Here is a 26,559-nt window from a genome sequence, read left to right as displayed (position 1 = left end):
TCCATATAAAATTATTTTATGGAGAATGACATAAAGTGCATGTTTTGCGTCCATTGAAGGCTCTGGTAATGATCGTTTGTGAACTATACTAAAAAAAACTGTTCCGTTCAAAATAACAAATCACACTGCATACTCACTTAGGAGTCTGATTTTTAATTTGCAGTGGTACACTCGTCATGTTTACATAAAGCAGAGTATGTTTTCGACCCATTCTATATAGTGACCAATGACCCCTAGTTGAATAGGAAACTGTTCTCTATTTGTCATGTGACCTAACAAACCACAGGCATATGAATAACCACTTTTATCTTGCGAAATAAAAAATTAAGCTGAGCTAATTTTTATAGTTTTTCCTATTTAGTATAGTTTAAGTAGTAGTAGAAAAACTCCTCATATTTTTGTTCTTATTCTTTTTTTTTTTTTGAAGTGTACTGTTCTAGCTGTGTACTTGCATGTAATTGAAAAGGAAGCCATAGAGCAGTGGTTCCCAAACATTCTTGAAGCAAGGCGTCCTAGAATATCAGTATCTATTTCACGGCACACATGGGCCAAAAGTTTCTTATTGAGAAATTCAGCAATAATTTATTAAATTAAGTAAATTGTGCTTACCTCTCATCGTTAGAATAAGTTATGTGGCGCTGGACAAGTTTACGCTTCTATTTGTCCACGTATTTTATGATTGCCAGCAACCAGCATTGATTTTACCTATCACATTGACCATAAATATCTTGATTTGGTCCTGAACATCTAACCAGTGGCACCCATGCATGTGCCAACGGAACCCCAGAGTAACATTGCACCCAGTTTGGCAACCGCTGCCAATGAGTATGTACAGTAGTAAGTTGGCTTTCACATGTCCTTGGAGTCTGCTTTAATGCTTTTAAAAATTGGTACTGATTTGAGAAGCTAGCTGTTAGAATCAGAAAGTAACGGTTTTTTTTATATTTTTATTTTCATTCTTTAAACCCAGACCTTCTTTTTTATCCTGTGTTAATTAATTACACAGTACTCTAATACTAGTTTGAAACTGACTGCAGACCCTATAGTTGATTCACAAACTTAATCTGAATACTGGAATAGAAATTGATCTGAATAGAAATATTCTAAAAAATGTATGTGGATATATCTTTTAAGCAAATAGAATATTCCCCAATATGTTTCTTCCAGCATTCTTTTTTTTTTTTTATATTGGAGAAGGGACACTTTAAAGAAACAAAAAAAAAAGAGAAACTACAGTAACAAGCGTTATGATGCTTGTATATACTAATAAAACAGAAAACTACTTTTGTAGCGGTCTATTTTACATAGTAGCCAGATAAATAACATTTTAGCAACGTTTCTGACACTACTGACTTTTCAACAGTTAAGGACACAATCAATTTGTATCTGACAGGGAAGAAAACTGAATTTTTTTTAGAATATAGATCTTTTGAAGATTTCTGTATTATGCAAACATCAGACTGCATATTTGTCACTTGTTCTATAAGTATCTCTTTGTTATAGCAAGGGTAAGGAGACCGATACTACAGCTGTAACAGCGGTACTCAACCAGTTTCCTGGGTTCCCAACTGAATATATCCAACGATCGGGTGACACAACCCACAAATTGAGCATCTCTGTTTTAAAGCATATACATGTTTTGTTTTTTATGTGTAGCCACAGGTCTACTTTCTACATGTTTCTTTTGCATTATTATTGGCATGAAATATATAAGGAATACTTCTGGAGAACTATCTATTAGCTACTATGATTAAACAACCAGTCATGTCATTCACAAAACATCTACATTTACTTATTATTTTTCCGTCACTTATTACTTTTGTTATCTATTACTATTTCTGTTATCAAACCTTTTATGTTGTCAGGATAATTTTATGCTTGTCTACCATTGTTTTGATATTTTTTTTTTTTTATATAGATTTCAGTAAAGTTTTTGTTGGTTTGGTTTTATTTTTAATTTATTTTCACTTTTACCATTCCACATCCATCCACCATTCTCCCTCGACAGCGATATACCCAAGGATCTTTGTCCTCTGTACAGGCCTGGGGAATGGGAGGATCTCTCATCTGAAAAGGACATCAATCCATTCAGCAAGTTCAAATCTCTTAATAAGGGGAAAAGACAGAATGGAGTTATTGTAAGCACTGTAGAGAGAAAAAACATTCCTGACATAGAATTAACCACTGAAGAGCAAGATACAAAGAAATTACCGGATAACCTATCAAAAGTACAGCTAAATGTTAGTGACCATTTCACAAAAGAGGAATCCCTTGATATCACTGTGGACTCTGAAGCAAAAAAATCTGGTCATTCTCTTAATGACGAAGACTTTATAGAGTTAGTAGATTCTTTAGCACAGCAGAATGGAAATGATGTCCGTGAAGGATCAGATGGAAGGATGGTGGCTGCCTTTCCACAGGAGGATTTGAATTGTAATGGGACAGTAGAAGTTGGTTTTTCTGGACATATTTCTGACTCAATAGCTAGAATTAATATTAAGGATATTGCAACTGAACAATTGTCTGTCTTGGAAACCACAAATGAAACCAAAAACATAGAACTTTGCCTGAGTCCAACGAAAGGGGACATATCTGCTTCTTCAGAAGGTGGCAAGTCTGGTTTCTGTATGAAATTTCGAGAGAACATTGGGGAAGCCAACACGAAAATGGAGGAAACTCAGCTCAAATCTGATCATACCTCAGAGAGATCTCCTCCTGATTCTCTGTCACCTTGCTCTTCTGAAGAAAGCAGCCAAAAAGAAGCTCAAGTGGATAGTGAGTCTGAGTTGAAACTCTGGTTACTGAAGAGAATGCAGGGTCCAATAGAAGGTAAGATTTTCTTCCTTGATTATGTATCTGGTAACATGAAAACTATATCTAATGTATGCATTAAAGGCAAATGCTGCGCTTTCCTTAACCACCCAAAGACCTTACACAATGTGGATGGTGCTTAATTCACATGCCCAACACTAGTTTTCATTAATTTTATTTGTCTCTTTATCTTAAATACCCATTGTTTTATATGTTAAACAGATACAAGTCAAAATGTATTGTTATGGTTAGAGATTTGAATATGCTTAGTACAACTGTTTTCAGTTTTGGTCAGTTGTCATAAGCTGCCTTTGTAAAACTAGGCTGGTCTGGCAAGTTAAATGCTAAATATTAAATTTTTGCTTTGTGGCAAAACACCTGGTAGTCCCTTGATGTCTTCTGTGGTCCAGATGTGAGAAGTTGTGTTGATTGCTGATATGGGATTGTCGTATTTTGCATTTATGGTGATGTGGCTTGGAACCCATATCTGGGCTTTTAATCACAAGTATTTGACATGCTGGACTTGCAGATGATTCATGCCAACACTAAACTGTTCTTCAGCAGTGAAACTTCACACTTTCCCCCAGTATGGGCCATTCAATGCATTCATACATCTCCTTCCTCATATTTCCTCCTGTATCCTGACCCTGTATTCTCCATCCATACCAATATCTTTCAGTCCCCAGTCCTCTGTTTCCACCCTGTAACACATCACCAACAGGCAACAAAATTAAATTCCCACTGTACTTCCTTTTTCCTGCTCCATTTTTATTTTTCTCTTCCATCCCAGCTTTGTGAAATGTCTCCCTCCCCTCTATGAATAAAAGCAAACTTGGCACATAATGTCAGCATTAAAATTGCTCTCCATATTGAGTTGCCATCTCATAACTGTACTGTATAGCCATCTAAAAAATGCTGTCTGTGTTGTATGGCTGTCACAAAAATCTGTTTTGTATTGTGGTCACTGGAGGCTTTGTTCACTCTAAGACGCTCACTGAGTTGTGGCTGTTTTGCTTTATACTTTTTCTGTAGTGTGTGTGTGTGAGGGTTTAATATTGGGTTAATTGTCATTTGGATGCAAATAATGTATTTAGATGATACTTTAATTTCGAAACATCTGGGCCTGGGATGACTAATTTTTTTTTTTTTTTTGCAACTTCATTCCCTGTAATGTCAAAAACTGGCTATGTCACTGATATGGGTCTGTAAAATGTGATTATAAACCTTTCTGTTCCTTATCAAAACTAGCTTTTGCTAGCTGCTGTTCATCATATGCACAAACTGTTGCGTTTCTTACTTGTTGTCTCTGACCTACAGTCAGAGGCATGATATTCCATCTATTGACCCAATATTAAAACTTAGGGAAGGTGGCCTAGCTGGTTCATGTCTCTCTAGAAGCGCCACTTTGCCCCTTTTAAGCATGACCAGTGAAGTCCCCTTTGGACTTCCAGTACAGGAGCTGTCATCAACCTGGTCTTCACTGTACATATGCAGACACCCACGCATTCTGTGAGGTTCGGATCGAGGCCTTGGTAGAAGATGGACCGAGATCACCACCATTACACTCTGGCCCCACAGCGACTGCATCAGCACTAGTCTGCTACTGGATGCAGGATTGTTTTATATGGGCGGCGGTTGCCTGTATTAATACAGTAGACTACAGTACCTTGAAATTATCATTTCTTCTTCGGGGTCCATAGGGTCCACAGAAATTACCTAGGGGTATGTGGTTGGAGTGATCCAGGCACCAAACAGTTAACAAGCTCCCAGGATGCACTGGCTCCTCCTCCATATATGCCCTGGCTACAGGCAGTTACTTTTTTGTTTGGTGCGCAGGAGTGCACTCTGCTGACAGGGGGACTGCGGCAGCAGTCCCAAACAAGTTGTGCGTTTTTTGTTTTTTTGTTTTTTTCATTCTCATGAGTAAATGACACGAGGCTGACTGGCTAGGCATCCAGACGGATACCCGTGTTGCCTGTTCAGTCTTCCCCCGCCAGTTCCGCAACACCAGTGAGGGAACTGGTTATTTCAGCGGGTATCGGACTGCAGCCGGGAACATCGGGGACGCAGGTAAGGTTCCCTGCGGAACTTTGCATAACATAAGGGATATTTGTTATGTCCAAAGAAAATGAGAAGTGGGAGCCGAAAGCCCCTGTGCTGGTATCATGTATGGCCTGTCTGGTGGGTTGTCCCCTCAGGGGTTTATACAGAATAGATTATGTGGTCACTGTTACAAATAGTCACCACATTAGTCCAACCTACCAGCTCCTGGGCAGGAACCCTCTTGGGCTTCTTTTTCCCAGATCATGGCCCTGTATACCTCTCCTTTGGTGGCCAGGTTATACAGAGTTCAATGTCCTACTAAGCTGTTTGTGCTTTTTGTAGTTGATTAAGAGCCTATTGCACATATATTTTTTAAATGCATTAAGTTTTGCTGTGTGTGTTACACTGCCTTTTATTTTTCTGAAACAAAAAAAACCTGTCCGTTGTAACTGGACTTAACATTTACTAGATATTTGTGAAGATGGTCACATTACAGTGTTGCCTTTTATGACTAAAGGAAGTACTCCAACTAGACACCTGAAGGTGATTTAGGATGGATTACCTCAATCTGTACAGCTCACTGAGAAGAGTAGCCATCAAGTTCATGTATCTCTTTCCTCTGATCTCCCTCCTCTCAAGGGTCATCAGGAAATTCAAGCAGGAAGTCGGCACAGTAATACTGCTTGGTCCAGACGTCATTGGTTTACTGACCTTCAGAGTCACTCCATGGCCTCTTCCTTTTAATGCTGGACCTATTAACACAGGGTCCCTGCCTGCATCTGGACCTTTCTCGTCTGTCTTTGTCAACGTGACTCTTGAATCTGCCATCTTAAGAGCCAAGGGTTTTACCAGTTCTGTAATTCAGACGATGCCTGGGGTGCGGACACCTTCCTCTGCCCGCATTTATTACAGAGTTTGGCACTCGTATTTTCAGTTGTGTGAACATAGGAAATATTATCCTGAAGTGTTTAGGGCCTCTCGAGTGCTTTCATTTCTTCAGGCTTGTTTAGGTCAGTGTCTCCGTCTGGCCATCCTGAGGGTTCAGGCATCTGCACTTTCAGTTTGGTTTCAGCAAAGGATCTCCCCGCTGCCTGATGTTCGGGCATTTTTTTTCAGGGTGTTCTGAGGGTTCAGCGTCCCTTTGTCCCTCCGGTAGCTCTGTGGGATTTGTCTCTGGTTCTCAGGGCTCTGCAGGCTCCCCCATTCGAAACCCCTGAATCAGTAGACCTTAGGTGGTTGACAGCGAAGACCGTTTTTCTTCTTTCTCCTCTGCCCATAGGGTCACTGATTTGGCAGCTCTTTCTTGTTGCTCTCCCTTATTGGTTTTCATCAGGATAGAGCTGTTCTTCGTACCAGGGCTGGTTATCTTCCTAGGGTTGTATCCTGCTTTCATGTAAATTTAATAAATTGTGATTCCAGTCTTCAGGCCTCTCTATAGACGAAGCTTCTCTGGATGTTGTACGCGCCCTACGTATCTACGTGGATCGCACCAACTCCATTAGGTATACAGATTCTCTATTTGTGTTGAATGGCTGGCCAGACAACAAACAGACTCTGGCCAGATGGCTTCATATGACAATTTATCAAGCGTGCACACAGGCTGATCTCTGTTCCAAACACAGGGATAGCACATTCTACTCGATCTGTGGGACCATCGTGGCGGTTTGTCGTGGTGCCTCTGCTGAACAATTGTGCAAGGCAGCCGTGGTCTTCCATCCACACCTTTTTGTCAAATTTTATGCATCAGACACATTTGCCTCTCAGGATGCTTCCTTTAGGCATCTGATTCCCCTTTCTACACTGGAGCGTCCCCACTCTTAAGGGAACTGCTTTGGGACATCCCCAAGGTAATTTCTGTGGACCCTATGGTCCCCGAAGAAGAAATTAAGCGTTATGGTATAACATACTTTTTGTTAACTCTCTTTCTTCAAGGTCCATAGGGTCCAACAGGGTCCATAGGGTCCACCCTATTGCACCTGGTGTTATTGGGTCACCTTTTCTTTAGTATTTCTGTGATTCCCTCTTCTTAGAGTGATTCTAGAGTACAATTGTCCTTCCTTCTCATCTTTTTCCTTCTTCTGCTTGGTCTTGATAACAAACTAACTGCCTGTAGCCAGGGGCATGGTATATATGGAGGAGAACCCAGTGAATCTTGGGGGCTTGTTAACTGTTTGGTGCCTGGATCACTCCAACCACATACCCCAAAGTAATTTCTGTGGACCCTATGGACCTCCAAGAAAAAGTTAACAAAGGTATATTATACCATAACTCTTAATTTTATTCCTTCCAGTGATTGCTAAAAACAAATGGTGAAAAAAAAGTCTAATCTTAAAATCCATGTTTGTTTTTGCTATTCCAGATATGTTGCCATCCAAAGAAGAAAAGAGCAAAATTCCGCCTATGTTCCTATGTATTAAAGTGGGCAAGCCCATGAGGAAGTCTTTTGCTGCCCAAACAACTGCAATGGTGCAACAATATGTACGGAAAAAAAAACAGCCTGAATATTGGTTTGCAGTTCCACAAGAGAGGTTAGTGTTGGTCCTTGGTTTACAGACTGTTTACATGGTGAAGTACTGTTTTATGGGGAAAATGTCGTCGTCTTTTTTTTTTTACTTTTGTGAAATTATACAGTGTTTACAATTGGCTTGTGTTTAGAGCAATCTTTTTGACTGTCTGTAATATAGATCATAATAAAGCGGGAATATGTGTTTGCTTTTTCTGTTTATTCTTCCTTTATTTGGATAGTTGGATGTCCAGATTTATCTATCTGTTTTGATTATGTAATAAGTTAACCCAGCAGCTTCAAGTTTTAATACCATTAAAGTGGGTTGTATTCTTGATTTAGTGTAACCTAATTTACTAAATATATCAGGTCATTTACAATTGGCAAAGAACATTTTCTATTATTATGGTATTGTGAAACCAACAGGTTAATTTACTATTACAGCAATGTGTAATTAGATGCTAAGCTTGCAGTCTTGGAGCCGCAACTCAGTGTCTGGTTGGTCTAGGATCATTGTCCAATTCAAATGGATGTAACAATACTAAGTGTTCCCTTAGTGTGTGTGTGTGTGTGTGTGTGTGTGTGTGTGTGTGTATATATATATATATATATATATAAACAGTGTTATTAACCAGATACACTGCATATCATGAGTTATGGTGAGAATGTGGTTGCAGCCAATTCCTCTTTCATCTGTCGTGTAGAGGAGTCGCTAAGTCTTAGTTGATTACGGAGCCGGCAGGTATCTGCCGTAAATGTCTGTAAATATTTGGCAAAGTTGTTTGAAAATATTATTGATTGTGTCTCACACATAGAGATATAATGCCAAATAACGTAGTTTCTCTGTATTAAAATAAAACTCTGTAATCTTGTATTTATCTTCTTTTAATTGCTTTTTTATCATAAGGGCAGCTATGTATTGTAGTGTTGATGTTATACAATTCTTGAGCAAATTGAGGTGTCATCACTAGTATTTAGCAATTTGTTTCTTTGCTATAAATGTCTCCACACAAATAGTTGTACATATGAGGAAAATGTTGCAGATTACATAGATTTATATGTTTATTTTTTTCACACTCCGAACATATACTGTTATGATATTGCCCTCAACTAACTGGATCTCTTACCTAAATCTCATGCACTTATCCTGCTTTTGCTATACGGTCTTTCTACATTTTATTTTATTTTTATATGCAGACAATATTACATTAGCAAATTGCACATTCTCAATTGGGTGTCAACAAGCCCTTGACTTCTTGCTTTGTCAAGGTAAAGCTACATAATTAAACCCCAGACTATATAAAGAAAAACATGACCGGTCCTGAAGTGCAACCAATCAAGTAAAAAAAATAGTGTATTAAAGGGTTCAGTTGTGATTATATTTCTTCTAAAAACCTTACTTCAGACAAATCCAACTTTCAAAAAAATGGATTGGTGCTATAACCTGCCAATCGATTTTTCTTAAAATTCAAAGGTTAATAAAAGCTAGGATGTTCTAATTCAGTAGTTTGTTTGAAATGGATTGGGCAGATGCGACTACTGCTTCATGATTAATTTGATAAGCGACTCCAGCGGTGGATTGGTATGGAAAACCAGCCTTGGAAATAGCTCAAAGCAGCCTTAATGGGGGGGGGGGGGGGTCTGTTGAGGGGGTGGGGTCTGTAGAGGAGGGAAGGATACTCCCTCCTCTTAGGACCTGGAAGCCAAGGGCTGTTGCAAACCACTGAGGGGAGCAGAGCTGGCAACAGAAATCTTGGTGGACGACACTCTTTTTGGGGCCCCCTATCCCTCTGCACTAGGTACAGCCCGGTCAGTTTGAAAGTCTTTTCTTACCTACTGTATATGGTGGTTTCTCTGTGTTTGGCTGCTTGTCTGTGGCCGGCGTTACCATGTGGACTGCTCATTGTTGCAGCATGCACGGAGAAGATTGTCCTGGAGGTGGTGACTGACGGGCTCCGCAGAGCCTTGCGGGAGGAGCTGCTACAGCTGGACATGCGCAGCAGCTCCCCCATTTGCCATTTTGTTTTTTACCTTTAGTAAGCTTCTGCGCATGCGCATAAGCTGTAGAGCTCTCTGATCAGAGCTGAGCTCCGATCACGGCAGCGGGCATGTGCTAGAGAGGGGGGCGCTGGGACGGTTCCCATCTGCCCCTGTGTGATATCTGTTCGAAATTTTACTTTAAAAGCCTACTGGTTTTCAAAATCATCATCAGACAAATCTGTTGACTTTTTTTTTTTTTTTTTTTTTTTTTTTAGGGGGTTGGAAACATTTGTAAGCCACTGTACATAATTATCCTAATGGTTTTAAGATATTAAAGCAGAATAAAAATAGATTATACTGGGGTAAATTTATTATCATATCTTATGTGGTATTCTATTTTTTTCCATTAGAAATACAATCAATTAGTCTAAAACAGTGATTCTCAAACTCTGTCCTCAGGACCCCACACAGGTCATGTTTTCCAGGTCACCAAGCAGGTGCACAGGTGTATTCATTACTCATACCCCTTTCACCCATAGGGCCTTATTCAGCAGCGCACTTCTAAACACAGATTCCCAATGGTCGTCAATCTGCGCAGGTGCCGGACTCTTACTGCGCATGTACCCATGGGTCACTTAGCCTGCTGATGTTATCATAGATTATGCGAGGCTGCGTTTTTATTTATTATTATTATTATTGGGGGCGCTACTACTTTGGGCACTATTACTGGGGGTGTTACTATTGGGTGCATTACTCATGGGGCATTACTATTGGGGGCACTATTACAGGAGGATTACTAATGGGGGCATTGCATAGGGGGCACACCATTTGGGGAGCTCTGCATATGGGCACCACCACAGTGGTCATTGCATAGACACTGGTCACTGCATAAGGGGCACCACTATAGTGGGCATTGTGTAAGGGACACTACTGTCGTGGGCATTGTACAAGAAGCACTACTACTGTGGGCATTGTGTATAAGGGGCACAAATGTGGGCATTGTGTAAAAGAGGCACTGCTGTGTGTTTATACATGAATAAGGGACACTACTATGTGGTGTAATGTGAATCAAGATTGTGCTACTGTGTGTGGTGTAATTTGAATTGGAAATACTATTGTGTGACCATACCCCTTTCTCGAGACAATGCCCTTTTTTTTTGCCACGCGTCTGCGTCACAAGCTGTCCCTCTATTGAAAAATCACCGGGGGGGGGGGGGGTGGCGGCGAGTTCCACCACTTCCCTGGGACCATTTTAAGCACTGCATGAAGCTTTGCAATTCCGTCCTGCGTTGAATCAGTTTTTGCCGGGTCTAGCTTATGCGAGTGGCCAAAAAAGATGGTCTCGATGGTCAAGACCATCGTGACCATCGGGCTTGCGATGAGACCCTGCGGTAGGGTCTCTCTGCCGAAAGCCCAGGAGTGCTTTTGGCTCTATCAGACCCAAAAGCACTTCCACTGACATCGCTAGTGATGTCAGTGGGGCCGGCTCCAGACGGAAGGCGTTCCCATGGGAACGCCTCCGTCTGGGCAGCAACGCCCACCAAAGGGGGCGTGCTGTCAGTCACCATCGACAGCACGCCCCCTTTGGTGCGAGACCCATAGCTTGGCTGTCGCTATGCGGGTCTTGCGCATGCGCACGACGTAGCTCCCTCCGTCATGCGCATTAGGGCACCATCGACCCGCTTGCGAGCGCTCAGCGCTCGTGAGTGGGTCTGAATTAGGTCCAATGTGTGAAAGGGACTGATCCAGAGTCTGAGTCCCGGATCCATGACCCTGCTTGGTAGCAGGGTTTTTTCCCGGGTCACCTCTAGTCTGAATGTCATAACCAGAGTCATGCCTAAAAGGCTGCAATTGGCAGGCTCGGTGAAGCTTTGAGATTACATCATCTCCATGCGTCCACTGTTGCCTGACTATAGACCAGGGTCGCAGCAAGACCAGGGGCTGATGTGAAGGGTGACGACCTGGGATTAACCTGGGTTATCACCCATGTGTAAAAAGGCTAGCCAGGCTTCAACCCATGCTCTGTGTTCCAGGTCCGAGCCGTGTTGAAGGTGAAAATTGAAAAGGGTATACCTTACACATTCTAAAAGATTCACAGGTGGAGCTAATTATTTAACTTGTGATTCTGTGAGGAGACATGGAAAACAGGTCATGTTTTGTGGATTTCTTTAATCGTGCACGGTGAGTTCATCTATCTTGCTGGGTCAGTAATTATCCCACTTGCTTCCACAGACGGAAATCCTCAAAATGTGACCTGTTGGGAAAACTTGATGGTTAAGGCAGGGCCGCAACTAGGGGGGGGGGCTGGAGGTGCACGTGCATCGGGTGAGCCGCTGTACCTGGTGCCAGTGACCTCCAGCCCGGCGCTGCAGAGAGGCTCCAAGCCGGACGTCCGCTGGTAATATTTATTACCAGCGGGCGCCCGGCTCCTTCTCTGCAGCGACGCGGTGTAGCCGGAGCCGGAGGCTGGAGTTCTCTCCCGAACTCCAGCTTCCGGCTCTCCCCACGGGCACTATGGGGGAGACGTCATGACATCTCCCCCATAGTTCCAAGGAGCAGCCGGCGGACCGGACGCGACGCTGGATGCAGGAGCGGGGTTCAAGGTAAGTATTTTTTTTTTTTAATAAGCTGCACTACAGGGGCATTATTATGGGGGCAGGGGCATTACTATGGGGGCATAGGCAATAAGGGGCATTAATAATGGGGCATGAGCACTACATGGGCATTACTATTGGGGCATGGGCACTACAGGGGCATTACCACAGGGGCATTACTGTGGGGGCATGAGCACTACAGGGGCATTACTGTAAGGGCACTACAGGGATATTACTATGGGGGCATGGGCAATACAGGGGCATTACTATGAGAGCATGGGCACTACAGGGGCATTACTATGAAAGCATGGGCACTACAGGGGCATTAATATAGGAGCATGGGCACTACAGGGGCATTACTGTATGGTGGGCACTACAGGGGCATTACTATGGGGGTATTAACATATGGGCATTACTATGGGGGCATTACAATATGGGCACTACTGCAGGGGGAATTACATGGGGGGCGCCAAATTACTGTCTTGCCCCTGGTGACAAAAATCCTAGTTTCGGCCCTGGTTAAGGTTGAGAACCACTGCTTTGAATGTACCTACTAAAATAAGTATGTTTGCACCTTACAGTTTCGCCTGCAAATCCTTGTGCCCCCCCCATAAACATATTTAAAATGGACACAAAATTACATTTGCGCTGCGGACCTGTCCTCTTCTACACAACGATTATACAGTATTAAAGCAAGCGTCTGCAAGCACACACAAAAGTGATAACACGTACAAATAGTTGAATGGAAAGATAATGTTAATATTTGTTCTTTCATGCATTGTTAAGATGTATTTTAGCTGTGTTTTTCATTAAAAAAAAATGAAGAAATGCAGAGTACTGTATACAGAGAATTGAGTCTGTCAAGCAGTGGGCAGTGAAATACAGACGTTTGTCTGAGATGTATTCTGATTAAGCCAGCAAAAATGTTGGAATGTTAACTGTAAAACTGGCTAATAAATTACAAGTCTAATCAAATCTTTCATTTATTTTTTTTTTTAATAATTGAAAGGATTGACTATGATAAATGCTGTCTGTATTTTTGAGGCCTTAACCCCTTAATAATCTGAGGTGTATTTTTGGGACCTTAACCCCTTAATAAATGGAGGTTTAATGACCAGGCCCAATTTCATGTTTTTGAGAAGAACAGGTTTCTCCAAAATCACTTATTTCTTTAAAGGCAGATAGGGTTTTGTTCTAACAGCAAATTGAAATAAATATTTTGTGTTTTATTAATCGTAAGAAAATGGATAATGCTGGGCATACACGGCCAGATAAAATGTCTGTCAGACTGACAGACATTTTATCTGGCAACCTGCCAGCCGCAGATGTCGCCGGCATACACACTGAGATTTCTCTCACTGTGTATAAGCCCGACATCCGCACTCCGCCCCCGGGGGAGGAGACATTTCCCTGTTCCTTCCGTAGGAAGGAACACAGGAAATGTCTGTCTGTCGGCCGTGGCTGGGCATATACTGCCCGATGCGGCCGACAGTTTACCGGTAAATATCACATCGGACAGGCATGCTGGACAATCCGGCATGCCCGACCGATTTAACCCTCGGTCGCCCCCCACACGCTACAATTATCGGGGCGATCCGCCGATATTAGGCGGATCGCCCTGATAATTGTAGCGTGTATGGCCAGCATAAGGAAAAAAAATTTCTTTACAAAAACAGGCTAACATAAATTGCCACCATATTTTTATCATGGAATAAATAATTTGTTAAAATTATTACATTATTTTAATCTGTTAACTAAATAGGTATTGCAATGCTACTAGTACCAGCATAATTCATTTGGCATGGGAAAGCCATTTTTGTCACCTCAGGTGGCATGCCTATTGCTCCCCCAAATTGCTCGGCTGCCCCAGCCTCTCCTGGCACAATAAGGGTGCCACGTGCGTGCTTGTGGCATCTATTCACTATGCTGTGCATCAGCATCTGGTAGTAGCACTACTTATGACCTGCTGGGCACGCAGCCTGTAGAGCAGCGGCAGTGAGCTACCATCTAGTGCTGGCGGCCATAGCATGTTCAGTGGACAGGGCCAGCTCAGGGAGGTACAGAGTCCTTCAGGCGCTGTATTGAGTTAGCCGACCCTCACTCTTTGATGCCGTTCTACCTAGTTGTTTGTTCTGTGTTTTGAAGATATGTCTACCAATAATATGTCAAGTTTCACTGTCACTTCGTATATTCCCTGTATCTGGAAGGGCACCATGTGGCCAGTAGCAGTGCAGCTTGGAGCATCCAAAGGATGCTTGAGGTTTGCACCCTGCATGTGTGTAGAACTGGTTGTAGTATCCGGGCATCTCTCCATTGTCTCCTGCCAGTGCCTCCGTCCCTTGTTCGGGGGTGGGGTCAACACAGGGCGGTGAGCACTGCTCCAGGGCTGCCTACCAGTTTGCTCTTTTTTTCACAATTAGCAGTATAACAAGAGACCACAGCAACGTGTTCACAGGACTGCAGAATAACTTTATTTAATATACACTTTATGGCAGTCTCAGACTGGGGCATGAAGGGCCCACCAAGGGAATACAGTGGTAGGGGCCCACCAGTGAGTGTGGCCAACCACCAGTTTGGGTGTGGCCAGCCACTTTAGATGCTTGGCTAACCATTATAGAGGGCATGGCCTGGGCCCCTTTTTAAATATATATAGTAAATACTGACTGTGCATGCACACTAATGTTCCACATTGATAGCCCACAGCTAACAAGAGAAGGGGACAGGGGTGCATTGTGACCAGCCACTGTGATTGGCAGGAGGGTGAATCTTGGTGTAGTAGCTATAGATATGAATTAAGCACCCATGTCCATCAATTGTCCTGCTCCACTGGGTAACTGACCCTTAGAGTAACAATGTATAATTCCAGTGCATAGCCTGGAACCTGACCCCTAGAGAAGGAGGTGGGTGCCCTCAGTCAGTGGGGCCCACCAGGGAATTCCCCTGTACCCGTGTTGGCCAGTCCGACCCTGCTTTACGGTATGTATCCCCCTTTTCTAAGGTTTTTTTTTTTATTATTCTTTTTATTTGTAAATTTAAGTGTACTCTCTTGTCCGTATTAAATGTTTCATTTTCAAAATCTATACTTTTCTATTGTCTGCACTTTGGAGTTTCCATTTGATGTAGTTTTATATTAACCTATTACTACAGTTAGTGATTAATACAGTATTTAGGCGGGTGCAATATCCTTTTCTTCCCTGATTCACAATTTAAAGCTGTAATAATTAACTACAATTTCTGGCAATTTGTGTGTATAAGTAGTTGTGCTGGCCCTGAGATCAGTCTGCCAGATTTATCTCCTCTCCTCAGCATGGGTGTATCCTACAGCATTCAAGAGTGAGTAGTATATACTACATATTGGCAAAAATAGTTTTTATGGTGGTGGTTGTTACAAATCTACTTTTACACTATACATTTTCATACAAAAATGTGTTTTTTGTGTTGTGTTTTTTTTTTTTTTATTCCTTTTTAAAATGATTGCGCCTGCAGTGGTTTTATGTGAGTGGGAAGGGGGTGCTTAGTACTTACTATATTTTTATAAGCAACTTTTTGTTCTACTTTTTATTTTTGTCCAAGATGATAACCCACAAATAATTAGGGTCTGAAACTTTTTTGCTGTGTAAATCTTGCAATAATAGTGTAATGCCAGAGTGTATCAAGACAAAAAAGCACAATCCAGCATAATACCCTTTATAATGATGAATTGTAGTAAAAAAACAAGTCACAATACCATATAAACTCATATTTAAAATATATAAAACTGGTAAATCGGTAGTAAATAATTTAGAAAATAATGTAGATGTCAAGATCAGATGGATGAAATGAGAGCGCTGTACTATATACATAGCCTGGTATTTAATTAGCCGCTATAATTTTTCTCCTGGAAAAAACAAACAGGCTGTTATCGCGATTTTTGCCCGATGGTCATTATTGGGCTATCCAGTTAGAGCCCGTGTTTTCGTGAGAAAACAAACAGGGTACGTGATACCAGAGCAGGGGCCCCATGTGCAGTCTCTGACACTGGCCCCCTCCTCTCCGCCCGGCAGCGCACTGAGCTGTGCGCGGCCAGCGCCGGAGTTATAGACTCTGGGCACTAGGGTGTGGCCAGAGTGTATAGTGTATGCACAGATCACCTGGAAAATGGCCGCGACGGCCATTTTCCCTGTACTCTGCATGCGCAAACGACGGGAAAATGGCCGCGGTGGAATTTTCCAGTAGTTTTAGAGCGCCCGACGCCAGCTCCGACATGGGACTCCGGAGAGGTAAGTAATATTATGGGTGCAGGGCGTGCGGTGCAGGGCCCTCCTGGACCCAGGGGCCCGTGTTCCCCGCACACCCTGCACCCATTATAGATACGCCCCTGTAACAGAGTGTTTTCGTGATTGCTGCCACGAAAAACGGGGCTGTTATCAGGGATCTTGTTTTGACTGCCTGAGGCAGGTGACCACAATCCTCGATAAGTGCAAGCTTTCAGGTCTAATTGAACACCGGCCATAGGTGAATACTGTACCACCGATAAGGTTCCGAGATCCAAAAACTTGGCTATCAATGCGTTTCAACTGTAAGTTTTCAACAAGGTGGTGTTAATGGAGGATGGATTTTCACATTCCATTGTTTAGTATTTGTGTTGGTTATTCCCTATTCTTAGAAGGATCAATCCTGGGTGCATGATTGATCAAAAAGTAGCACTTCTGATATGATCGCTTGATATTGGGCAAAGTGAGTCAAGTGGTAAATTAAGGGGGGGGCATTTCTGTTTGCTATTATCTGTTTTTTGTTTTTTTTCCCATGAAACACAACTGTACTGACACTTTTTTATTTTGTATAATTTTGCATTCTTTTAACTAGTTCTGGAAACGGAGATAAATTTGTGAAACTGTTTCAGAAATTTAATAAAATAAGTGTCTGAAGTTTTGTCTAGAAGACTATGAAAGCTACCGTTAAAACTTGTAACAATACCTTTTTCATAGAAAATTAGCAGAGTGTCACTGATCGTGATATATATATATAATCTCCCATTCAAATGGGATTATTAGTTCATTAGTATCATTTCCCTGCATTGGCTATAAGGCACAATCATCCCTATGACTACATGCATTTTCCGATAAGTATTAGTGTCTTTTCATGAACAAATATATCTGGCTAACTGCTTTGGAGCTCATTTACATTTGGATGTAAGTCAAGTGTGTGACACGCCTCTCAGATGTAGCAGTACACGCCCACTTTACCACCGCACTCATAGGTGTTGCTGTCACAATCTCCCTGAAATGCTTTTTCAAAAGTAGGTAAGTATGCTCTACGGTCCTTGTGACTGCCACTCAATCATGCCATTGGTATCCTTAAATGGGCTCCATATACATGCATACAAGTTAGAAACCATAATCCTTGCAAAATTAATATAAATGTTTTTATACTGTACATATATAATTTGGATAATGTCAGCTCCTTTTGCTAATGTTAGCTGCTTGTAACATTTACAGGATGTAGCAGCCTGTTTGCTTTCATCTAAATTTGCCTGACATACTTGTACTGAGTCCTGATGACCACTAGTCTTCCTGTTAAAAGATAATAATTATGGAGCGTACACACGGTCAGATTTGTCAGACTTGTCAGATGAACGATTAAACGATTTGAACGATTTGGACGATTTGACCAAAGTTTTGAACGATTGAACGATTTTTAACTGCATTAAAATGAATGGAATCGTCCAAGTCTGACTGCAAACCCATCAGATGTCAGATATCGTTATCTGACAAACGGCAACGCGCATCGTTGATCGTCCATCGTTCAGGCATTTCAGATATGAACGATTTTTCATCAGATATGAACGACTGAACGATTTTTAAATCGTTATCGTCCATATCTGAAGAAAAAATCTGATCGTGTGTATGCACCATTAATTGTAGAAACTAGTGACCTGCTGGAAGGGTGTGGTAACCGCATACACTGCCTTGGAGAAATTGAGGATTGCAACTGTCTGCCTTGAGCAAGATAAGTGTTTAATACGTTTTGGGGGTTTTTTCTATACATTTATTTCGTTTCTCCATAAGAAAAATGTGTGTTCTGGCTGCTTGCCCAGGAAACTTTGTTTTACCATTGGGAACTTCTCCAGATGTTTTCTTACTAATTACAGTAGTGTGTGACTAGTAAATTAAGTGCATTTATTACCCAAAGAGACTGTGAATAGTAACAGACTGAAGAGGGCAAATTCTGTTTTGCGAGTGGCACAGTGCATGGCTTTGTGCTGTCTCCTGCTGTAGGGAAGTAGAGCACAGTGGCATCCAGAGTAATTAGACTTTTTGGTGCACTGTGCCAGAGAGAGCATAGCTGACCCCCCCCCCCCCCCCTTACCCTCCCATTTTTTAAATAGGGACTTAAGCGAGTCACACCTGAAAAAGAGCCATGGCCTCATGGGGAAGGGCCAGGGATGAGATAGGGGAGGCCAGGTAATGCTGGGGATAAAAGAAGAAGAAGCTACGAGTGAGAATGATAATAAACAGGAAAAATGACAGGCTCAAACAGCGCCCCCTGCTCTGTGGTGCCCTGTGCCATGGCACTGGTTGCACTACCCTAGTTACGGGCCGGGAGGCGTCACAAGGGTGGTTTGGGTCACACCCGGGTGTCACCCGCCGATGGGTGACACCAAAGTGCAGACTTCCGCCTCAGTGACAGAAGCAGAGTGCTGCACTGTAGTATTAAGTGCAGCACTCTGCTCCTGACACTGTGAGGGAGCCGGCGTTGCACACAGGGCAGTCCCCCTCTCCCCAGTAAAAAGTATGGGACCACGGGGGTTCGGGCTACGAGGCTGTACCCCATGCCCGCAAGGTCACGTCCCCTTTCAGAAGAGCCGCGCACATAGTATCCCTCCCCGCACCGCGTGATACTGCGGGGTGGGACGCCACTGGTAGAGCACACTTGTTTCATAAGCGTTGCCAACCCAAATAGCACATAACCCTGAAGCACTTTTAGTGTTTGTGGTCCTGTTTCTTTGGGGTTGTACCTTTTTTTTTTTAAATATGCTAGACGGAAGAGTGCCCGTCATTTCATACAATAAGATGTGCATGTTTTCCACAGTGGAAACACCATTTCTGACTTTTTCTCTTGCCGCCTCCTAAGTCGCTGTAGCTCTGGGTGCTTAAACATATGAAGATGTGCTGTAATGTTTTTTTCTTTGTTATTACCCATTTTCTGTCCTGACTCAACATTCTCTAGAGCAGCATTTTTCAACCGCTGTGCTGCGGCAAACTAGTGTGCCGCGAGCGGTTGTTTACTGTGCCACGCGGTCAGATCCATCTGTCAAAATACCGGGGGAAGCCCTGTCTACCCCAGTTACCGGAATCCTGCTCCACTCTAACAGGCAGAACAGAGCCCAGAACCAGCCCCAGTGATCAGCTGTGTGGTCTAAACAGACCACACACTGATCTCTGCTACAAAAAAAAAAAAATAACTTGCCTGAGTCAAGGGACCGGAGATCGGTGCTCTGGTGATGTCCTCCCTCCGGTCAGCTGGTCTCCCATCCTGCACTCTGACCCGGTCACCTGATGACCGGGTCTCAGTGCAGGATGGGAGATCAGCTGACTGGAGCCATGGAGGACATCACCGGAGCCTGGTCACTGGAGGTACTGTAAGTGCAATTAAGTGAGGGGGGGTCGCGATCGCGGGGTTTAGCGGCAGCAGACGCATGCGCAGGCAGTTGTCACAGTATTTTTTTTGTGAACATACTGTGATAAGTGTGCGGAGGAGATTCGCAGGGACAGAGCTTTATCGCAAGCTCTGTCCCTGCAAGGGATTTTTAGTAAATCCCTGTGATATTGGCTGAATTCGCAATGCAAATTCAGTCAGTAATATCTCACTACAATCTGCATTCAAAATGCAGATTGTAGTAAATAGAGCCTTTAGTGCCTTCCTATATACAAATCTGGGGAAGTTTACAATATGAGAACTCAATAGGGGATCTTTTTTAAGTATCCCCCAATGTTTTCTGGCAATCTGTTCTACCTGTTTATGCTGGCTATTATATCCAGTAATAAATGGAATACCGGTTAGTTTCTTATCTCTGTCCATCTTTTTGGACTTCTCAGCGAACACCCCCTCATTTGTGTTACCGCAATGTGACATTTCACATATGAACATTAATCTGTTTCAGTTCAGTAACAAAATTGGCTATATTTAATTTACGATTTTATATACGGACACTCATTGACAGAACCGTCCATTGGGAGAATGTATTTTACTTTGCAGGCCCTCTAGTTCCCTGTTGCCATGATATGGAGGATAAAATGGTCCTTAAGGTGCGTACATACGGTACGATTAAAATGGACGATAACAATATCGATCATGTAGTTATCGTTCATATCGTGCATTTTTCGGTGTCCATCGACCTGCGATGCGCGGGCATGTATGGATGATATCGTCCATCGTCCATCACCCGTGCATGCAGACCAACCTGGTCAATATCGACCAGGTTACTATAGGGACCCGTGATCATTGATCGCAGATCGCTATAGTCGTTGGTGAATTGGTGGTGTGCTGGATGATCCAAATTGATCGTCCAGCACACCCAAGAGGTCATACAACGTTACCATTGTTGATCGTCCCGTGTGTACGCACCATTAATTGAAAATAATCTGATTCCAAAATATGGGGGGGTGATTAAAATGTTTGAGATAAGGTACAAGGATTTATTTGTAGGCAATTTAACCGCTTCAATTAAGTAATCGTCCATGGCAAAATGGTGACCACCAAGCTCTTTCTTCAGTTTGGGGTAGAGGTAGTAGTGAGAAGGTGCCAAATCTGGTAAATAAGGCAGGTGTTCAAGCAGTTGGAATCCACAATTCTGGAGAGCAGTCATGGCCACCAGTGACTTGTGTGCTGGAGCATTGTCTTGGTGGAAGAGCAACCTCTTGTCAACATCCCACATCGATTCTTCTTGATTTCTTTGTAGTAGCTGCTTCAAAAGATCAGCATAGTATGTCCTGGCGATGGTCTACCTTGAAAAGGATAATACTATCAGCAGTACTCTGCATCCCAAAAGATGGAGGCCATCACCTTTTCCAGCAGACAGCAGTTACTTCACCTTCTTTGGAGCACGAGATCCCTGATGCTTCCACTGTTTTGATTGTTCATTAGTCTTAGGTTGGAAGCATGGTTACAAAATGCTGACGAAACTGCTCAGGATCTGTATAAAACCGAGCCCGATTGGTCTTTGCCATGGTGAGACGATCCCACTTGTGATCAACACTAAAAAGTTTTGGGACCCATCAAACTGGGACCTTTGTCATTCAGAGTTCATTGTGAACACGTTCCTGGGAGATACACAGATGTTTGGCAATGTAATGCTCAGTTATTCTTCGATCTTCCAATATCATGTTAGGAATTTTGTCAATGGTTTCTTGTGTGGTAATGGTGACGGGCCTCCCGGGAAGAGGATCATCTTCAAGGCTGTCCCTTCCTCGTTTGAATTCTGCTGCCCATTTCTTAACCATGCTGTAAGAATTAGAAGCATCCCCTAGTGTCCTAACCATGTCCTCATGGACCTCTGTGGGTGTTAAACTCTTTATTACGAGGTAGCAGATGACTGCGCCATAAGCAATTACAGAATTATTTTTTTTTATAAATCTGTCATCCTGTCCATTTCAGATGTCTGTAAAACAAAAACAACAGTTATTAACTTGACACTTGTTATGTAATCCTAAAAGAAGTTCAATTTTATGTGAAAATAACTGTTTAGCACATTTCATTGTACCTTAGGCCACAAACTTTTCAATCGCCCCTCGTAATACAAGCAATCATAACCAATTGACTTTTACAGTTGAAGATTCAGTCTTTAGACAGTCTAATGTCTTCAGCCTAAAACATTTTAAGTTAGGTTTTTTATTTAAAGTTTTACGTAATAGTATTAATAAATATTATACTTCATTCCCATATCACTATTTTATTTGGTGTAACATCTCTTTATCTGTAACCTGTACATGCCATGCTTCCTCTTGCAGGGTGGATCATCTCTACACGTTTTTTGTCCAGTGGTCTCCAGATGTCTATGGGAAAGATGCAAAGGAGCAAGGATTTGTAGTTGTGGAGAAGGATGAGCTGCATATGATTGACAACTTCTTCAGTGAACCCTCTACTAAAAGCTGGGAGGTAAAATGGCTATCTTTTCAAAACACATTGAGAATGTAGTCACTCATTGTGTAAAATACAGAGCTGTAGACCTTGTAGTTGGATGTGCATAAGACTTTTTTTTTTTTTTTCGTTCAATATTGCTTTTTATTTTAAAATCTATAAAGAAAAAAGAGACTATACAAATTAAAAAAAAAAAGAAATAGGGGGGAGGGGTACAAAATAGAAAAAAAAAAAAGGTGGGGAGGGGACTAGGGTAAGGCGGTACACGCCAAGAATACATTCAATATTTAAACGACTGTATACAAATTTGAGTAGATCAATTTCAGATAAGGACATACTATAATAAACACAAACACGTTAATGTATATTTATACATATATAAACTTGCCAATGTGCGTTTTAAAAAGAAAATATTACGACACATGACTGTTAATGATTTTTTGACACCTAATATTCATTCCAACCAAACCATCGAATATTAGGATTGGAGGCCGAGGATAAATACGGGACTCCGGCCACTTCTAACTCTTAGTGGGAATGTACTTAACAGCTTCCATAGTGGGGATAGTAGATGTGTGCCACTAATGGGCTAATAAAAGTTTAGTGAAAATGAATATATGACCCATTATATATGTGTAATTTGGCATCGTAGCTCCACCAGGTACATGAAACAAAGCTAGAATCGGGCACGGGGTAATATGGGAATGGGAAATCTTCGATATGAGGGAGAAGACAGACTTCCATAAGGTGGAGATCTTGGGGCAGGACCAAAAAATATGTAGTAGAGTCCCTACATGACCACAATCACGCCAGCATAAATTAGAGCTGGATGGCTGAATAGTATGCATAAGAGCAGGAGTAAAGTATAATCCGAGAATGAGTTTATAGAAATGTTCACTTTGAGAAATACATTTAGATAAACGAAAACCTATTTGGAACACCTTTATGCCATTGTGTCATGGAGAACGAGCAAGAAAGGTAATTTTCCCACTTTGTTAATGAAGAGAACTGAACCGGTGTCTGCGGGTGGATTAATAATGAGTACCACCAAGTAGTAATACCCTTAATACCCGTAAGTACCAAGGCAGTGTCGAAACCATATAAGGGTTTTGTGTATTGTGGGATACCCAATGTCTTAGTTGAAGATATTTATAGAAGTCTCTATGTGATATAAAACACTGCGATTGGGGTTGAGCGTATGCGGCTAAGGAGCCTTCTATCACCGCGTCATTTAACGAAAGTATTCCTTTGGTTGACCAAGAGTGGAAGGACGTATCTGGAACTAGCAGCGCAATGCTCTTCAGAGATAGTTCAGTTAATGGTAGGGACACATCCTCTGATAAGGACACAAATTCTAACCAGGCTCTATGTGAAGTTTGCACCGCCACTTATTGGCTGATTGATGAGGTTTAATAGTAGATGGCAGCCATAATATATCAGGCAAGGGGAAAAGGAGCTAATTGACCACGTTCAAGGAGGACCCACGCTTTTGGGTCAGCTGGTACAAACCATTCGCCAAGCTGAGACAATAGACTTGCTAATTGGTTGCATAAGACATATTAAAGAACAAGTCATTCCTGTATATTTGGCTTAAAGACTTGCAGACTTTCTTCAAAAGGACCGTGTGGATTGATAGAGGTATGTAGTGCCATGGCCAGCAATGTCAGAATAACTTAAAAACATGTAGTCTCCATCTTTTGTTCTGCATCAGATCAATTCCCATAGATATAGGAGTGGCTTCAGCTGTCTGTAATTGTATGTTCATATGTGCATTGAAAAATGGCTGCTCGCCTCAAAGCATATACAAAATTCTTGTATTTTGTAATCGTTTTAACACCGCATTTAGAATTCTGTTCATTAACGTATTACAAAGACTTGCTGCAGCAATGTATACTATGCAGTAAGCTGTCACATAGGACCACAATGTATTTTACCAATTGTGCACAGACCCATACACTTACATGGGGATGCAGTCAGGAAGCCAACGGTCGAAATGCCGACCACCGGCTTCTCGACTGTCTAATCCCGGCAGGTGTCTAATGACAGGCGTCAAAATCCCGACGCCTGGCATTAGACCTCCGCCCGGCAAACCGATCGAAGGGGGCGGACAGCCGCGAGGGGGGGAAGGTTTAGGCTAGGGGCTCCCGGAGGGGGGGGGGGGCTTAGGATTAGGCACCCCTTCCAGGAGGGTTAGGCTAAAATGTGTCGGTGGTTAATGAATACACGTGTGCACCTGCTGGGTGACCTGGAAAACATGACCTGTTTGGGGTCCTGAGGACCGAGTTTGAGAACCACTGGTTTAAAGCATGTTTAATGGTCTTTGTCAATTTTATTCACTCAACAATCATGTGATCTAATGCAGTACGGATAATACTCTTACTTATACACTGGGATATACTAAATTTGTCCAAAATCGCAATGTGATATTTGAATACACACAAGGATGTATGAAATATCGCATTGCAGACACAGAGTTTGCGACAAAGCTCTGCCCCTGCTAATCTCTCACCTGCCCTTCTCAGGGTATTTTTCGCACAACGTGCCAATTTATAGGCAGCATACAAATGATAGCTTTCACCAATATTTGCTTTGGGATATCTTTTCTATATTTATATAAATGTTCATATTTTGTTTATTTTGCACAATCTATTAAACATCCGTTTTGATAATCGTTCCACTTCAACAGCAGTGCTACATAAATATAGGTATTTTGTGTGGGCACTGACACAGGCAAGTTCTTTCTTGCACAAAAATCCTCCTCCCATCCAGGAAATCGAAAGTTAAATGTGTAGCTAGGAAGTGAAACCCCTTTTATGGCTTCAACTGTCCAGTACAGATTAGAAAACACATGCTTCCAGGGTGGCATATAAAGGACCAGCGTGACTGTAGTCTTTGTTCTAACCCTCTACTATGAAGACTCCTAATAACATGCTAAACATCAAAGTCCTTTACGTTGCAAGTGGGGTTCAGGAGCCTTATGTACAGGTAGATTCTTTTTGTTGCATGCAGCTTTGTCATAGATACAATTGTTGTTGTTTTTTTTTTTTTTGCCAATTTGCTTTTTTTTATAGAGTTCCTTTTCCTTTTCCTTTTTTATATGTAATTATTTTTTGGGGTTTTTTTAACAAAAGGTATTGTATCCTAGTTTGCATTATGGGATTGAAGATTTGTAATTTCAACTTTTCATCATCTGTATTAAAGTATCTTTTTAAAAAAAAAAAAAAAAAAAAAATTGATTATAAAGTGTTTAAAGTTTTATGTTGGCATTCTTAACAAAGACGTGTAACATTAATAAAATGTTATTTCAGTAAATTGTTAGTCACTTACAATTCAGCGTTCTGTAAGCTGGATCTGGACAAATGATTTTTTTTGTTTTTTGAGGCAACACTTCAGGCTTCTTATCAACTTATGCCAGTGTGAGGTTTACTTGGCACACAAAATTGCAGACATTCAAAAATAGCTTGGTTTGCGCAATCAGTGAATAATGAGGATTGTATGATTAATATTCAATATTCTGGTGGCCAATTTGTTTTTTTTTTTTTGGTCTGCTCTAAAATAAAATAATATATAATTTTGGGCGTGGGGAATGGAAAATGCCAAAACGTATAGATGTAAATGCCTTGTGGCTAAGGATTTTAGAACATTTATAATATGTATCTGTACATACTGCTGCTTGTGTATTTGGACTACGTTAAATCTAATGTACTGTATTTATTCACTAAAAATTCTGTTTTTCTGTTTTGATAGATAATCACTGTAGAAGAAGCAAAGCGTCGGAAAAGTACCTGCAGTTACGATGATGAGGAGGAGGAGGAAGCGCCTGAGGATTTTCTGCCTGATTTAAAGCAGAAGAGCAATTTGCTGGATGACATGCATATAGAGAAGGTAAGATAGACACTCTAAGGGGTAAATTTTACTAAGATGGGAGTTCTATTTAAGAAGTGATGTTGCCCATTAGCAACCAATCAGATTCCAGGTATTATATTCTTGAAGGTGCTAGATAAATGATTGGTTGCTATGGGCAACATCACTTCTTAATATAACTCCCATCTTAGTAAGTTTATCCCTAAGCCTTTTGTGTGTTCTATTTATTTAAAAAAAATTTATTTAAAATGTTACATTGCAGATATATTTTTATGGTATTAACATTTCTATAATACAGGTGAAAGATGTAATAGATTAGAAATAATAAAGGGGCGGAGCTGTAATTACAGTATTGTCCATTCCTGTCAGGCGCATCTTCAGAAGAAATAAAAAGTAAACCAAATACCACATTTTAACCTTTTTTTTTTTTCATGTTCTATATGTGTTTATAACCTTAAATGGCATGCTAGCAGATTATGTAACAACTGACTTCTATGAACAAATTGTCATAAATTAGCTGCTGGTATTTTCTAGTTGCAAAGACCTACAGTATGTTTACAAGTAACATGCTTTCTCACCAGATGTATCGGGGAATTAGTGTATTGGTATGCTGTTTTTGCCTATAATGCTCTTAGAGCACAGGTT

At 41.7% G+C, this 26,559-nt stretch overlaps 1 protein-coding gene across 4 annotated transcripts in view; it reads left to right on the top strand.

The window, feature by feature from the left end:
- Positions 1-26,559, top strand: part of NCOA7 (nuclear receptor coactivator 7) — a 70,830-nt gene that overhangs the window by 25,778 nt on the left and 18,493 nt on the right. For 2 of the 4 annotated variants that reach the window (XM_088443103.1, XM_088443105.1), the window contains exons 7-10: positions 2,009-2,829; positions 7,214-7,382; positions 21,921-22,068; positions 25,798-25,935. In XM_088443103.1, coding sequence (XP_088299229.1) covers positions 2,009-2,829; positions 7,214-7,382; positions 21,921-22,068; positions 25,798-25,935 — 1,276 coding nt within the window. Of the gene's footprint in view, positions 1-2,008; positions 2,830-7,213; positions 7,383-21,920; positions 22,069-24,850; positions 25,036-25,797; positions 25,936-26,559 lie in introns of those variants that run through there. The other 2 variants (XM_088443104.1, XM_088443106.1) reach the window with 2 other exon arrangements.

Source organism: Taudactylus pleione, unplaced genomic scaffold (assembly GCF_031769625.1).
Source record: "Taudactylus pleione unplaced genomic scaffold, aTauple2 ptg000326l, whole genome shotgun sequence".
Classification (NCBI taxonomy): Eukaryota; Metazoa; Chordata; class Amphibia; order Anura; family Myobatrachidae; genus Taudactylus; species Taudactylus pleione.
Note: the sequence above shows the minus strand (reverse complement) of the source record. Positions and strands in the feature narration are given on the sequence as shown.